The 14,963-nt window shown below is 45.0% G+C and overlaps 1 protein-coding gene across 1 annotated transcript in view; it reads right to left on the bottom strand.

The window, feature by feature from the left end:
- Window positions 1–11,643: 11,643 nt before the first annotated feature.
- Window positions 11,644–14,963, bottom strand: part of MEX3D (mex-3 RNA binding family member D) — a 25,845-nt gene continuing 22,525 nt past the window's right edge. Inside the window, exon 4 of the mRNA XM_044685351.1 lies at window positions 11,644–11,735. Coding sequence (XP_044541286.1) covers window positions 11,644–11,735 — 92 coding nt within the window. The remainder of the gene's footprint in view (window positions 11,736–14,963) is intronic.

Raw genomic sequence — 14,963 nt, 5'->3', positions numbered from 1 at the left:
AGAGAGAGAAAGAAAGAAAGAGAGAAAGAAAGAGAGAGAGAGAAAGAAAGAAAGAGAGAGAGAAAGAAAGAAAAAAAGAAAGGAAGGAAGGAAGGAAAGAAAGTAGTTATTTACATGAAGAACAGTAGACCTAAAAAGCTATGACCTCGTTATCTGGGGCTCTCTCTCTTCCTATCTGCTGAGGTGGGGGACACTGCAGAGGGCTTTTCTGGAAACTCTTGTAGGGCTGAAGGAGTCCCTCCTCCTATCCCATTCCCTTCAAAATGATGGCAGCCGCTCACACGTGTATTGCTTACACAAACCTGAACCTGGCCCCGAGGCTGCTGGCTGGCTCTTCTGCTCTGCATTTCTTTCCCTGAGCATAAGTGACCGAATAATGATCCTGAGATGGATGTGTCCAGCCTTGGAGGTAACTGACTTGAGAGGTCAGCAGGTTTGGAGTCTCATGTTTAGAGCTGAGTGGCGGAGGGAGTTGTTTTCTACAACTACCCCCTCATTAGAAAAGATGACTACAACCAAGTGGATGGGCCTCGGCTGGCCAGAAGACCTAGACCTGGAGAGAGTTGTCCAGACAGTACCCAGCTAAGTGCTGGGGAAATGGCTGTTTGGGCAGCCCCACTACATGTCTCACGTTTTAAGTATTTACCTTTCAGGCGTGCTAGTTTACTGTTTCATGTTTTAAGTCTTTGTCAATGTGCACTTGTGAGCCTTTTTGTGATTTTTAAGTCTTTCTTTTGTGTGGAAGAAATAAATAGCTGTCCATTACCAGGTGATCTACCTCGTACATTGGTATCATTCCAATGCTTGATTTGGAGAGACTCTAGATTGAAACCAATCTAAGCTTTTTCATATGTGATTTTTTTCTTGGGGCTGCAAGGAAGGGGCGTGAAGAACCCGTGAGTATGAGGAAAAGGCCATGATCTTCTCTTTAGAGGTCCTGTTCCTCTAGGACTGAACACAATCTCTGAATGAGCCCAAAGATGAGGGTGCCTTACTGGGAGAGGGCGATGTAGTGCCACTAAGACAAAAAAACAGAGCTGACAGGGACTTAGTTTCTTTTGTCTTAAAAAAATAAAAACAAACCCCCATGTTAATTCCTTTGATTTTTCTTTTATACTCCAGTCATTCACGCTCCCATCAAAGCTTCCCCTTAGAACAAAGAAAAACAGATATGCAAACCTGATTTGACAAAGCAACAGTGTAAAGGATCCTCAGAACACTGAATGTCCAGTCTAGAGGGCCCTTGGAACAGAGGATGTCAGGGCTGAGAGGGCTCTTAAAGCTAGACTATCAGAGTTGAAATAAGCTTTATGAGAATATATGTATAATCCAGTAGAATTGCTTGTCAACTCCGGGAGTGGGGGAGGGAAAAGGGGAGGGAGACAATAGGAATCATGGAACCATGGGAAAAAGAAATTTAAAAATTTTTTTAAAATAGACTTTAAAAGATTAAATGTTGGAGGCAACTGGGTAGCTCAATGGATTGAGAGTCAGGCCTAGAGATGGGAGGTCCTGGGTTCAAATCTGGGCTCACTCAGATACTTCCTAGTTGTATGATCCTGGGTAAGTCACTTCACTCCCATTGCCTAACCCTGACCACTCTTCTGTCTTGGAACCGATACATAGTATTGATTCTAGAGTAGAAAGTAAGGGTTAAAAAAGATTAAATGTTAGAGCTGAGAAGGTTTTTAGAACCGGAAAGCATAGACTTTTAAAGCTGTACTTTGGGGAAGGATCACAAAGGTCACTTAGTCCAATTTTCTCATCTTACTGATAACAGGACTTCTCAGAGAGGTTATAAAACTTATGCAGGCTCACCCAGCTGGTAAGTGACAGCACTGGGACTAAAACTCAGGTCTTGACTCCCAGCCAAGGGCTTTTTCTCCTAGTAATTGAAGAAAAAACAAAAACACAGCCTTCCATCACTGCTCCATTCTCAAGATTGCAAACATGGGGGGGGGGGAGGGAATGTAAAAAGCACCTTTTATAGTTGTTGCGTTTTTCATGCAGGAATTCTGCATGAGGACTTCTGTTTGTTCAAAGGAATCTCATTTTGGGAGTGTGTCCTATATTTGGGGGAAGCCTATATTGGAACGGAATGGGAGGAAATGGAATCAAATGTCACTGTGCTGAGTCCAGAGAGCCAGGGCAAGTCTCCAATCTCTAGAGAAGACTCTGGGGACAGAGAGACTGGCCTGCTTGGGAGACCACGTGGATGGGCCCTGGAAAACGATCCTGGGTGATGGTCCCTGGAGGATGGGCAGGGCTGCTTGGCCCTTAGTATGGCACAAACCTCCATCCTCCTGCCCAGTAGAGGTATCAAATTCTGTTTACTGGTTTGGAGAGAAACTTAGATTGGTTCCTTGGAGGAAGGCAGAAACTTAAGGAAAGGCTTTGGAGTTCACCTGTTCACCTCATAGAAATAGCTCAAGGTTGGGTATCTTGAAACCTGGGATTCTGGATCTTCTGAGGGCAAATTTCTGTAGTGGGTGCTGGGGTTAGAGATGTAGAGGGTGAAATTAAGAAGAGCTTCGTTGAAGTTGGTAAGGCTACGGATGACCTTTGTTGAAGATGGCTCTTCTTTCTCCCTCCGTGTATACCAGTAATTCCCAAAGTGGGTGCTACCGCCCCCTGGTGGGTGCTGCACAGACCATGATGGCCACAGGTGCATTTATCTTTCCTATTAATTGCTATTAAATTTTTTAAAAATTAATTTCCAGGGGGCTAAGTAATATTTTTTCTGGAAAGGGGGTGGTAGGTCAAAAAAGTTTGAGAACCACTGGTGTATACCATTCTTTCCCAGGTCATCATCAGTACACTGGCTACACTGTCTTTCCTCCGCCATCTTGGTCCCTTGGTAAGCCAGTTCAGCTCTACACTCTCCTCTTTTCTTGAGTGCTTTGCCTCTTTATCCTTTTGACAATCTTGCTCAGCCAAGCCTCAGTCTAGAATTACACCATCTGTCCGCAGCCTTCATTCTCGTTTGTGTGCTGCTCAACAAGAAAATCACGGAACTGCTCCTTGACGCCACTATGGTTTTATGTTTTCCATAATCTCTACTGAGCCGTCACTGTCTCAAGGCAATCCTTTTGTGCCTCCCTAATTGACTCGATGTCCCACTCACCATGATGGCCCTTCAAACCAAAGGGATCTTTTCATGCCTTCTCAAATCCCCCATAGCTCCTCCTCCCCTTCTCCCTCATGCTGCACTGAAAAAAGTGAGGCCATTCCCAGTGAGCTCTGACTTCTTCCCTCTTCCTCATCTCCCCCCTCCTAGACACCTTCTACCACTAGCTCTTCTTTCACTTAATTCCTGTTCACATGAAAAGGTAGGTGGTCCTTGGCCAAGGCAAACCCCTCTGCATGCATGCATGCATCGACGAGCCCCTTCCACTCTGTCTTGCTTGCTTTCCCTGCAGCTTGCCTCTCCTCCCATTCCCACTCTCTCATTTATCTCCAATCTCTCCATTCAGGCTCCCACGGCTTCAGTGATCATCTCCGTGTGCAGGTGGCTCTTAGTTCTACCTGTCCAGTTCTACTTCTCTCCCGACATCCAGTTTCGCCTCTCTAACTACCTTCCCGACATTTTGAACTCAATGTCCAGTAGCCATATTAAACTTGATGTGTCCAAAACCAAACTCATTCATTTTCTCCTCTCACCTTCCACTCTTCCCAACTTCTCTATTATGTTGGGGTACCACCTCTTCCTGGTCACCCAGGCTCCCAACCAAGGCATCGCCCCGGACTCCTTACTCTCACCCACCATATCTAATCAGTTCTCAGGTTCTGTCCTTTCTACTTTCATTATATCTCTCCTCCGACACTGCCACCACCCTGGGATAGTTTCGGTTACCTCATGCTTGGACTATTGCAATCATCTTTTGGCTAGTCTCCCTGCCTCTAGTCTCTCTCTACCCCAATCAATCCTTCACTAGGCTGTCAAATCTGCCCTTTCTAAAATACAGGTCCAATCCTATCCCTGCCCTACTCCCTTTCTCAATAAACTCCAGTGGCTCTCTATTACCTTAAGGGTCAAAAACAAAATCTTGTTTGACCTTTAAAGACCTCCGTAAGCTGGTCCTTTCCTACCTTTCTGGTCTTCTAATACTTTACTGCCAGGTGGCAAGACAAAAGTCTTCAAAATGACGAAAGCCTAGCAAGAGTGATGCCGACAATCTTACGCAGTTTTGCCTTGTTAAAATCTAATTCCCATCCAGAGAAAGAACTGTGGGAGCAGAAACCCAGAAGAAAAACAACTGCTTGATCACATGGGTCGATGGGGCCATGATTGGGGATGTAGACTCTAAACGATCACCCTAGTGCAGGTATTAATACTATGGAAATAGGTCTTGATCAATGACACGTGTAAAACCCAGTGGAATTGGGAGGAGGTAGAAGGAGGGGAGGGAAAGAACATGATTCATGTAATCATGGGATAATGTTCTAAATTAATTAATTAAATGAAATTCCCTGATTAGAGAAATAAATAAAGTCTAATTCCCACACAAGTCAATATATCACTCATCATGGTGTTGATGGTCACCTTTGAAAACAAGGCCATCATGGCATTTTGTCTAATGGAAGGACAAAAGTCAGGATGACTGGCAATGGGTCAGGATGCGATGGAAGGCATTGGCTTCCTCAATGTCAGACCAAGTTCAAAGTGTTCCACAGTGCCTGCTTCAGCTGCCTTCACAGCCATTAGAAAAAATTGTTCTCATCTGCCCATTCCTCCTGTGGAAATCTGTACGTGCCTGGAGTAGACATCCCCCTAACTTGCCTATGGCTTTGTGACCCATCGGTCACCCTCCACCTGGTTTAGCCCATCTACTGAAATGGTTGAGCAGAGTGTGGACACCACTCATGCTACAGCTTCTTGGAGCCACAGATGCCAAAGGAAGATAAGTATCCCTGAAAAGGGCTCAGCAAGCCCTCACAGCAGAGGGGCTAGTCCCCCATGAACACCCCCCTATACCCCTCAGGGGTGATAGGGAGCCACTGGAGTGTTGAGTAAGAAGGGGACATGGGCTGAAATGGACTTTAGGAAAATCACGTTGGCGATTCCGGGGAAGACAAAATGGCAGGATTATTGTAAACTGGCTCCCTTGACCCTCTAAAAGGAAGAGAAGGTATAGACCTGGAGAAAAGGAAAGAATAAGAGCTGAGGTGGGAGAGGAAAGTCTGCATGGCCCATATGGCCCTAAAGATGGCAGCAACCAGAGACAGTGGTAGAGCATCAAGAATGATGCAGGTAAGGGCAGCTGGGTAGCTCAGTGGGTTGAGAGCCAGGCCAAGAGACGGGAGGTTCTAGGTTCAAATCTGGATTCAGATACTTCTTAGCTGTGTGACCCTGGGCAAGTCACTTGACCCCCATTGCCTAGCCCTTACCTCTCTTCTGCCTTGGGGCCAATGCACAGTATCGACTCCAAGATGGAAGGTGAGGGTTTAAAAATAAAAATAAAAAGAATGATGCAGGTAGAGCACAAGAAAGCAAGAATGGAGTGATAAAGCAACAGAACAGACCTCTCGAGAGACTTGGAGGGGTTCCTGCTCACTGCTGAGTTTCTGGACCATGTGTAAATGCTCTGGGCCCAAGAGAGGCCTGGAAACAGCAGCAGGAGGTAGAGGAGCAAACCTGGACTTTGGACTCCACTAGGTATGCCCTTGAGTAATGTGAACTGTGCACAGCTAGGGGAGTGGTGCTGACTCTGGGAACCCTCGGTGCTCGTCCCACTTGGAAGAGGAGCCCAAACCATGGGGCAATATTACATTCTGGAGGACCGGTTAGGTCCCTGGGGGAGATGGAGCTAATTGGAGAAGGAAGATGAAGAGGAAGAGGGGTCTTGACTCTTCTATATATCACAGGTATTTTGTGTTTTATATTTTCTTTGAGGTGAAATAAAATCTGTCCTACATTCAGTATATCATTAGCCTGGATCCTTGCATGAGACTTAAGGGACCTTTTATGTTTTCCAGAGAATTCTATTCTGAAATTCCCAAAGGATTCTTGATGAGGGAAAAGAAAGACTCACATACTGAATGTTCAGCCCGCCCAAGTGCAATAGCCAAAGAGAACATGATTTGTGAAAAGTTCCCCAAGTCTGAACCTGGTCCATGTGAACTCACTGCTGAGGTTCTAGACATGGGTTACTGAAAGAGAGCTACAAACCAGGCCCTGCTGTCAAGAAGCTACCTACCCTAGAGAGCAGAACCAGGAACAACGGGTAGGAGTTTTATAGGGAAATGGATGTGAGGAAGGGGAGTTGTCCCAAAGTAGAATGGGGTGCCTCAGCCCTAGAGGTCTACAAAGACTGGAGGACCACTGGATAGGGATTTTTCAGGGAACCTCCTTGCTCAGTAAGGAGCTAGACTTGATGTCCCCAGAGGTCATAGAAAAAAAGCATCTCATAGACCCAATGGCAAACATGGCACATGTGCCAGAGAGGGCATGCAGAGCCCTCTCTGTGGGCATGGGTGCTGTCACCCACCAGAGTTTGTTTTTAGAAAGCCAGAGGGACTCTGGGGTGAGATGCTTCCCTCCCCCTCTCCATGTGCCTGAGGACATTTTTTCACATCACCTGCCCCTCTGCCCAGCTTTCCAATGGGAGCTCTTCCTTCCTCTCCTGTCTGGGGTACGGCAGTGGGGGTTGGGGGTGGGATGCAGCATTCAGTCTCTAAAAGGTTCACCATCACTGTCATAGACTATCTGGTTCAGCCACTGCCTTCAGCCTCTGCCTGGAGTCCTTTAGTGAAAGGGAGCCCATTCTCTCCCAAGGCAACTTATCCTACTTTGACACAGCTTTAATTCTTGCAACTCTTTTGCCTTACATCAAGCTTCATTGTATTTCTTGGCAGCTTTCACCCATTATTCCCATTCTGTCCTTTGGGGGCAAGTAGAATAAGGCTATTTGTGACTGCTAGGTAATGCCATAGTGCACTGAGAGCTCTACCTGGAGTCAGGAAGGCTCATCTTCCTAAGTTCAAATCTGGCCTCAGACAGTAGCTACGTGACCCTGGGCAAGTCACTTAACCCTGTTTACTTCAGTTTTCTCATCTGGAAAATAAGCTGGAGAAGGAAATGGCAAACCACTCTGCTATCTGGGCCAAGAAAATCCCAAAATAGGGTCATGAAAAGTCAGACAGAACTGAAATGACTGAACAACAAGAATAAAGCGAGTCCCTCTTCTACATGTCAGCCTTTCAAATGCTTGAAGACAGGTATATGTTCTTCACCCCCAAATCTTTTCTTTTTCCACCTGCCCATTTCCTTCAAGTAAGTCGGAAATGGCATGAGACCTTTCACTATGCCTTATTAACCCTACTTTTTAAAAATTTAAATTTAATTTTTTAATTTTAAAATATTTTTTCATGGTTCCATGACTCATTTTATCTCCCTCCTCTCTTCCCTCCCCACTCATGGAGCTGTCACACAATTGCACTGGGTTATACATGTGTTATCACTTGATACCTATTTCCATATTATTCATTTTTGTAACAGAGTAATCTTTTAAAACCCAGACCCCACATCCTATACCCATACAAACCAAGTGATAAATCATATGCTTTTCTTCTGCGTTTCTGCTCCCACAGTTCTTTCTTTAGAGGTGGATAGCATCCTTTCTCAAGTTCCCCAGGGTTGTCCTGGATCACTGCATTGCTATTAGTAGCAGAGTCAATTACATTTGATCATTCCACAGTGTTTCAGTTCAGTTACTGTGTATAATATTCTCCTGGTTCTGCTTATTTTACTCCGCATCAGTTCATGGAGGTCTTTCCAGTTTATATAGAAATCAAGCAATTCATCATTCCTTACAGCACAATAGTATTCCATCACCATCAGATACCACAATTTGTTCAGCCATTCCTCAATTGAGGGACATCCCCTCATTTTCCAATTTTTTTTGCCATCACAGAGTGCAGCTATGAATACTGATCCTACTTTAGATCATGTGGCCAATCTGTGTCCTGGATTTATTTCCTGTGACATCAGGCACAGGTAGTGTTGTATTTGCCCTCTCTGGGTCTATTTCCTTAATCTAAAGAATGAAGGGGAGGAGAAGCTAAGTGACTCAGAAGATAGAGAGCCAGGCCTGGAGACTAGAGGTCCTGGGTTCAAATTTGACCTTACACACTTCCTAGTTATGTGACCCTGAGCAATCCCTTAACCCCCACTGCTCTTCTGCCTTAGAACCAATAAATACTATTGATCCAAGGTACAAGGTAAAGGTTTAAAAAAGAAATGAAGGGGTTGGGCTACATGACTTTGGAGGGTCCTCTTAGTTTTAAACCTATGAAAAATGTAATCAGGGGCTATGAACCTCTCTGGGTCCCAGTTTCCTCATTTGTAAGATGGTGGAATTGGCTGAATGACCTCTAAAGTTCCTTTCAGCTCTAAAGCTTATGATCCCCCTCTGGGTAATTATCTTTTCCTGTTTCCAGTTGGGGCCAAAACCTGCAAAGTCACAGGACGCTTCCAAGACAAGCTTCTCACTAACTCTAAGCCTTCAGAAACCTTTCTATTAAGGCCCTGGTCAGTGGCATCTTTGGCCCAGATAGGAGGCAGTGAGAGTGGCATCCCATTTCCCAAAGAGTGGGCTCTGGTGCCTCCTGGTGGGGAAGAGTCTCCATTACATACGTACCTGTAGTTTACCTGTATGGATACCCAGCTTGGACCCACACACCCACCTATCCACACACCTTCCTGCACAGAGACAATCCCCTGTTTGCACACATCTACATCCAACTCTCAGCCCACCTCCAGCCCCTCAGATTTGAGCTCAGGGAACAAAAGGATGAAGTCCCAGGAAACTGGCCTTCCTTCACCCACCCCTAATCCTCGACTCTGGAGCTCTTCTCCCTACAGGCCACTTTGAGCCAGGATCTCAGAGGATGGGTGGAGGGTAGAGTTTCTATAAGGCATAGCTGCTTCCCCCTCCTCCATCCTTTAAGGATCATACATGTAGAGTTAGAAGGCTGTTGGGAGTGATCGAGCCCCACTCTTTTCATTATTTTATTTGTTTTGTTTTTAAACCCTTAACCCTGTTTACCTCAGTTTCCTCATCTCAAAACTGAGCTAGAGAAGGAAATGGCCAGCCACTCTGGTATCTCAGCCAAGGTTCCAAGTCAGAAGAGTGGCAAGGAAATCAAAAGAAAGAACTGTGGGAGTAGAAAGCAGAAGAAAAGCATATGATTTATCACTTGTTTATATGGGTGTGTAATTTAGGGTTTTGGTTTTAAAAGATGACTCTATTACAAAAATAAATTACAAGGAAATAGGATTTGATGTATATGTACATCCTAGAGGTTATACATAGTTTGTTGGCTCTGGGAAGGGGGAGGGAAAAAAGGAGGGAGACAACAAGAATCATGGAACCATGGGAAAATTTTTTTAATAAATAATTAAAAAAAAAGAAGAAGAGTGGTATGAGCTAGGCAATTGGGGTGAAATGATTTGTTCAAGCAGGGTTACACATCTAGTAGGCATCTAAGGCTGGATTTGAATCCAGGTCTTCCTGATTCCAGGCTCACTGTTCTATCCACCTAAACTGTTCTTTCTTCTTTTTTTTTTAATTCTTAACTTCTGTCTTAGTATCAATTCTAAGATAGAATAGTGGTAAAGGCTAGGCAATTGGAGTCAAATGACTTGCTCAGAATCACACTGAGGAAATTTCTGAAATCAGATTTGAACCAGAACCTCCCATCTCTGGGTCTGGCTCTCAATCCACTGTGCCCCCTAGTTGCCCCCTCACTTCTTCATTTTAGACGTGATTGGTCTAAAGGTCATACGGTAAGATTTGAACCCAGGTCTTCCTGACTCTGAATCCAGTGTCCTATCCACCACACAACACTTTCTCCATGAAGCGAGTGGGAGAAGCAGAGGAGGAATCCTAAGCTTCCATCCAGCCTGGCAACCCCATATATGGAACAGATCTCCAACACCCTAGAGCAAAGAGGCACTAACTAGTGAAGGAAAGTAAAGATTAAAGTCAAGAAGACTTGGGTTCGACTCTTATCAGACACTTTGCAGTTATGTGATCCTGGGTAAGTCATTCATTTCTTTGGGCCTCAGTTTTCTCATCTATAAAGCCAATGGGTGGATGACATTTTTAGCCTCTTCCAGTTCTAATTCTATGACCCTATGATAAAAAAAATTGGATTGACAGAGGCTTCTGTCCATGAGCCAAAGCTGTGTCTAAGACTGGCATGGATAGAGAGGAGGACCTGGAGTCAGGAAAACCCGAGTTCAAGTACTGACCCAGACATTTAGTACCTTTATGAAATGGGACAAATCACGTAACCTCTCTCTGCCCCTATTTCTTCATCTGTAAAAATAGCACTTACCTCCCTGGCTCATTGTGAAGACAAGATGAGATCTTTGTAAAGTTCTTTACAAATCTTGGAATAATTTTTATTTATTTGTTATAATTTTTGAGATTTATGTAAAATTTTTGATATTTCTTTTTACTAATATTTGTTTATATAAGATTTAGATTTTTATTTTTATTTGTGTAAGACTTTATTACTTTATGTTTATAAAAGTTATTTATTTATATGAGATTTATTATTGTGCCAGGTACTATGCTAATCTCTTTACAAATAACTCATTGGATCCTCACAATCATCCTGGGAGGGATGTGCTATTAGTATCCCCATTTTACAGATGAGAAAAAATGAGATTAAGCAACTTGCCCAGAATCATGCATCTAGTAGGTGTCTAAGGCAGAAGAGCTTTAAGGGCTACTAGGCCATTAGAGTTAAGTGACTTGCCCAGGGTCACACAACTAGGAAGTGTCTGAGGCCAGGTTTGAACCCAGGACCTCCTGTTTCTAGACCTGGATCTCTATCCACTGAACCACCCAGCTGCCCCTCAGAAAATAATCTTCACAAGCCAGGCTGTGCCAGTCCTAGGTTTATATTTCTTTCTACTCTGATGGAACAGAAAGTCGCTTTACGTCTTCTAATCCTGTATGATTCTTGGCAATGGTTTCCCATAAATCCTTCCCTTATGGTTCTTCATATCTGGGGCTGCCCAGCTCCCTGGAGGCTCCCTCTGGTTCAGTCGCTATCTCTGGGGTGCCGGGAGAACAGCGCCGCCCGCCCATCCGCTAGCCATCCATCTGTTGCCTCTCATTTGACTTCCATCATGAGCCTGTTTCCATTTCTGGTCCCCGCGCTTCTTTTTCAGAATCTTTAAATAATTCCCAAATGAATTCTTGGTTTGACAGACTGGGATAAATTAAAAATAAGAACAGATGGAGAACACCTCTGTGGGGCGGCAAGCCTCGGCTGAATTTGGAGGAGAGGCTGGAGGCCGGAGAGACGCGAATTTGAAAGTGAGGGTCATCCAAAATTGGAATGAGCAGACCTGGGTTGGTTTCCAGGCAGGATTTGGCCTGTGTGACCTTGGACAAGTCAATTGACCTCCGTCTTAGCTTTGGAGGGAATGGGGCTTGGCCTGGAGGGTCCTATTCGAGGTTAGATGAGGCCATGAATGGGTGAGCCCATTTCCCTGGAGTGTTCTCAGCCAGATAGTCTAGGTTCTCAGTTTGCATTGGCCATTGGATGTTCCAAGGTCTTCTGTAGCTCTGACACCTAAGATGCTAACTTTGATGGTCGCCCCCTGCTCCACCTCCACGCCAGCTCTTACAATTCCAAGTTCTTCTCTTTGGAGACACCCATAGGAATGGAAAGACGCCTGTCGAGGACCTGAACCACCTTCTGGCCATCTCCAGCTTCTGCTTCCAAGGGGGTGAAGCAAGATGGAGCAAGAAGCCCACCAGGCCCTCTCGCCTGCGTCCCACACTCTGCGCTCCTTATCAAGGAGTGCCAGGATACTGGACCTTCCCAGCCTATTGGGCATCCACACTTTCAGATGGAAATAAGCCAGACCAACATAGGCATGAATTCAGTTGACCTCAGAGACGATGATGGGAAATCTGGATTTGTTTTGTTTTGTTCTGTTTAAACCCTTACCTTTCATCTTAGAATCAATGCTGTGGGGAGCAGCTGGGTGGCTCAGAGGATGGAGAGTCAGGTCTAGAGAGAGAAGATCCTGGGTTCAAATATGACCTCAGGCACTTCCTAGCTGTGTGACCCTGGGCAAGTCACTTAACCCCCATTGCCTAGCCCTTATAGCTCTTCGGTCTTATGATTAATGCACAGTACTGATTCTAAGGTGGAAGGTGAGGGTTTAAAAAACAAAACAAAAACAAATAGAGAATCAATGCTGTGTATTGGTTCTAAGGTAAGGACTAGAGCAGGGGTCGGCAACCTTTGTGGCTGTGAGAGCCATAAATGCCACATTTTTAAAAATGTAATTTCGTGAGAGCCGTACTGTGCTCACAGTGCTGCTCCTGTAACAGCACCTGAAAAAAAATGGACTTTATGGCTCCTGCAGAAAGCTATATCTGGCCCTCAAAAGAGCCAGACGTTGCCGACCCCTGGACTAGACAATGGGGGTGAGTTAAGTGACTTGCCCAGGGTCACACAACTAGGAAGTGTGAGGCCAGATTTGAATCCAGGACCTCCCATCTCTAAGAGGCTTGGCTCTCCATGCACTGAACCACCTCCCTGCCCCATGAATTTTGTTTTTCAACTTTTCCACTCACTCGCTATGTGACCTAGGCCAAGGCACTACTCCCTTCTAGATTTGTTTCCTCACCTGAGAGCATAAGATTTGAATCAGATGATCTTCTAAGTTTCCCCCCTGCCCCCAGACATTCTGTGTTCTAAGATCTTAGATCTCCCCACTCTAGCATTTATAGTTTTACAGTTTACAAAGCACCTTATGAATATTATCTTATCCTTGGAAGAACCCAAGGAAGTAGGTACTTTTGTCATACTTGTTTTGTTCTTTTTGCTCAACCGTGTCCAACTCTGCATGACTCCCTGGACAAAGTCCATGGGGTTTTCTCAGCAAAAATACTGGAGTGGCTTGCCATTTCCTGCTCCAGCGTGAACCCATTTTACAGATGAGGAACTGAGGCAAATAAGGGGTAAGTGTGGACCCATTATCCCAAGAATTCCCATGTTGGTGCTGAACTTGGTGGGGATGCCCAATTGGCAAACTGTCTGCAGTAGCTCAGAATTCCTGGGTTCAAGAAATCCAAGAGGGGGGAATATAAGCAGAACACACTATGCTTAGCATAGATTTTTTTAATCCCAAGGAACTTCTGCATGGTGTTCTAGGGCCATTCTCAGACCTATTGTTTGATGTTCTAAGGGTTCTCCCAGCTCTGCCATTGTGTTCTAGTGCTTCTCTCAATTCAGTCACTCGGTGTTCTAGATCCTTCTTAGCTATCAGTGTTCTAGGCTCCTTCTCTGCTCTGCCACTGGATTGTCTAAATCCTTCTCCATTCTGCCATTGTGTTCTAGGCCCCCTCTCATCTCTGCCACTTGATATTCTAAGGATTTTCCCTCTAGACCCCTCTCCTGTCATTTGATGTTCTAAGAGCCCTTCCAGTTCTGTCACTGTGTTCTACGGAAGCTCTCAGCCCTGCACTTGGTGTTCTAGATCCTCTTGGCTCTGACATTCTGTTCCAGTGCCATTCTCAGGTCTGTTGTTTGGTATTCTAAGAGTTCTTTCTTTCAGCTTTGCCATTCCCAACTCTGTCATTTAATAGTCTAAGATTTCTCTTGGCCTTGTCATTGTATTCTAGGCACACTCTCAACTCTGCCATTTGACGTTCAAAGATCCCTCTTAGCCTCACCATTTGCTGTTCTAAGGTACTTTTTCATTCTGCATGTAATATTCCAAGATCTCTCTCCACTCTGCCATTGTGTTCCAGGGCCCTTCTCTACTCTACTTGATGTTCTAGGGTTTCTCTCGGTTCTGACATTGTTCTTGGGGGTCTTCCCAGTTCTGCCGTTGTGTTCCGGGGCCCTTCTCTTTTCTGCCATTTGATGTTCTAGGTCCCTCTCAACACCACCCTTGTGATAGAAGAACTCCTGACAGCATCACCATTTGATGTTCTAGATCAGTGGTTCCCAAACTTTTTGGGCCTACCGCCCCCTTTCCAGAAAAAATATTACTTAGCCCCCTGGAAATTAATTTTTTAAAAAATTTTAATAGCAATTAATAGGAAAGATAAATGCACCTGTGGCCATCACTGCCTCCCTGGATTGCTGCAAGCACCCACCAGGGGGCGGTGGCGCCCACTTTGGGAATCACTGTTCTAGATCATCCCCTCTCTGCCACTGTGTTCTAGCATCCCTCCCAGCTGACATCGTTCCTTCGGGTTTTGCCATTTTGTGTTCTAAGCACCCCTTCAGTTCTGACTGTGCCCTAAGCTCCTCTTAGCCCCCATATCGTGTGTTCTAAGGTCTGCCTCCAGGTTTGTTGCTCTCTGCTCCCTCCCAGATAAGATTCCGAGCTCTAACGTCCCAGTCCCGTGGAGGCCTGACGCAGAGTACAGGGTGTGGGAATGGCGTGTAGGGAGGGGAGAAGAACCTGGAAGTCTCCCAATCCCTCTCCAGGCCCCGCCTCTTCTCCCTCTGTGCCCTAGATAGCAAGCCAAGCAGGAATGTTTATATAGAGTAAAAAGACTTTATTAAGAAGGCTTTGAAGTCAAAAAATAAAACTCTTGATACAATTTTCTTAACCGTCAAGTCAGCTCAGCAAATATATAATCAGTACTTTAGCTGTGTAAGGTTAAAGGTCCGTTATTTTCTTTAAAATAAAATATATTTTAGTTCTTAAAATTTATTCAATAAAGTACATATTTTCCTATAAATTCCCTACATATACACAAGGTAAAAAATAAAAAAATAAAACTAAAAAAATAATAAAAACTTAAAGACATAATCAGCAAAAGGAGAACTTTTTTTTTTTCTTTTTAAAAAAAGGTAGGTTTCTTCTGTTTGCGACATGACAGTTCCGTCCCCTCCCCACCCCAAGTGGCCCCCCCTCCCGCCCAGGTGTGGTCTGCACTGCCTCCCCGCCCCTGCTGTCCGCCGGCCGTGGT

This window comes from Gracilinanus agilis, chromosome 1, assembly GCF_016433145.1.
Source record: "Gracilinanus agilis isolate LMUSP501 chromosome 1, AgileGrace, whole genome shotgun sequence".
NCBI lineage: Eukaryota > Metazoa > Chordata > Mammalia > Didelphimorphia > Didelphidae > Gracilinanus > Gracilinanus agilis.
This window is presented reverse-complemented; position numbering and strand designations above follow the sequence as displayed.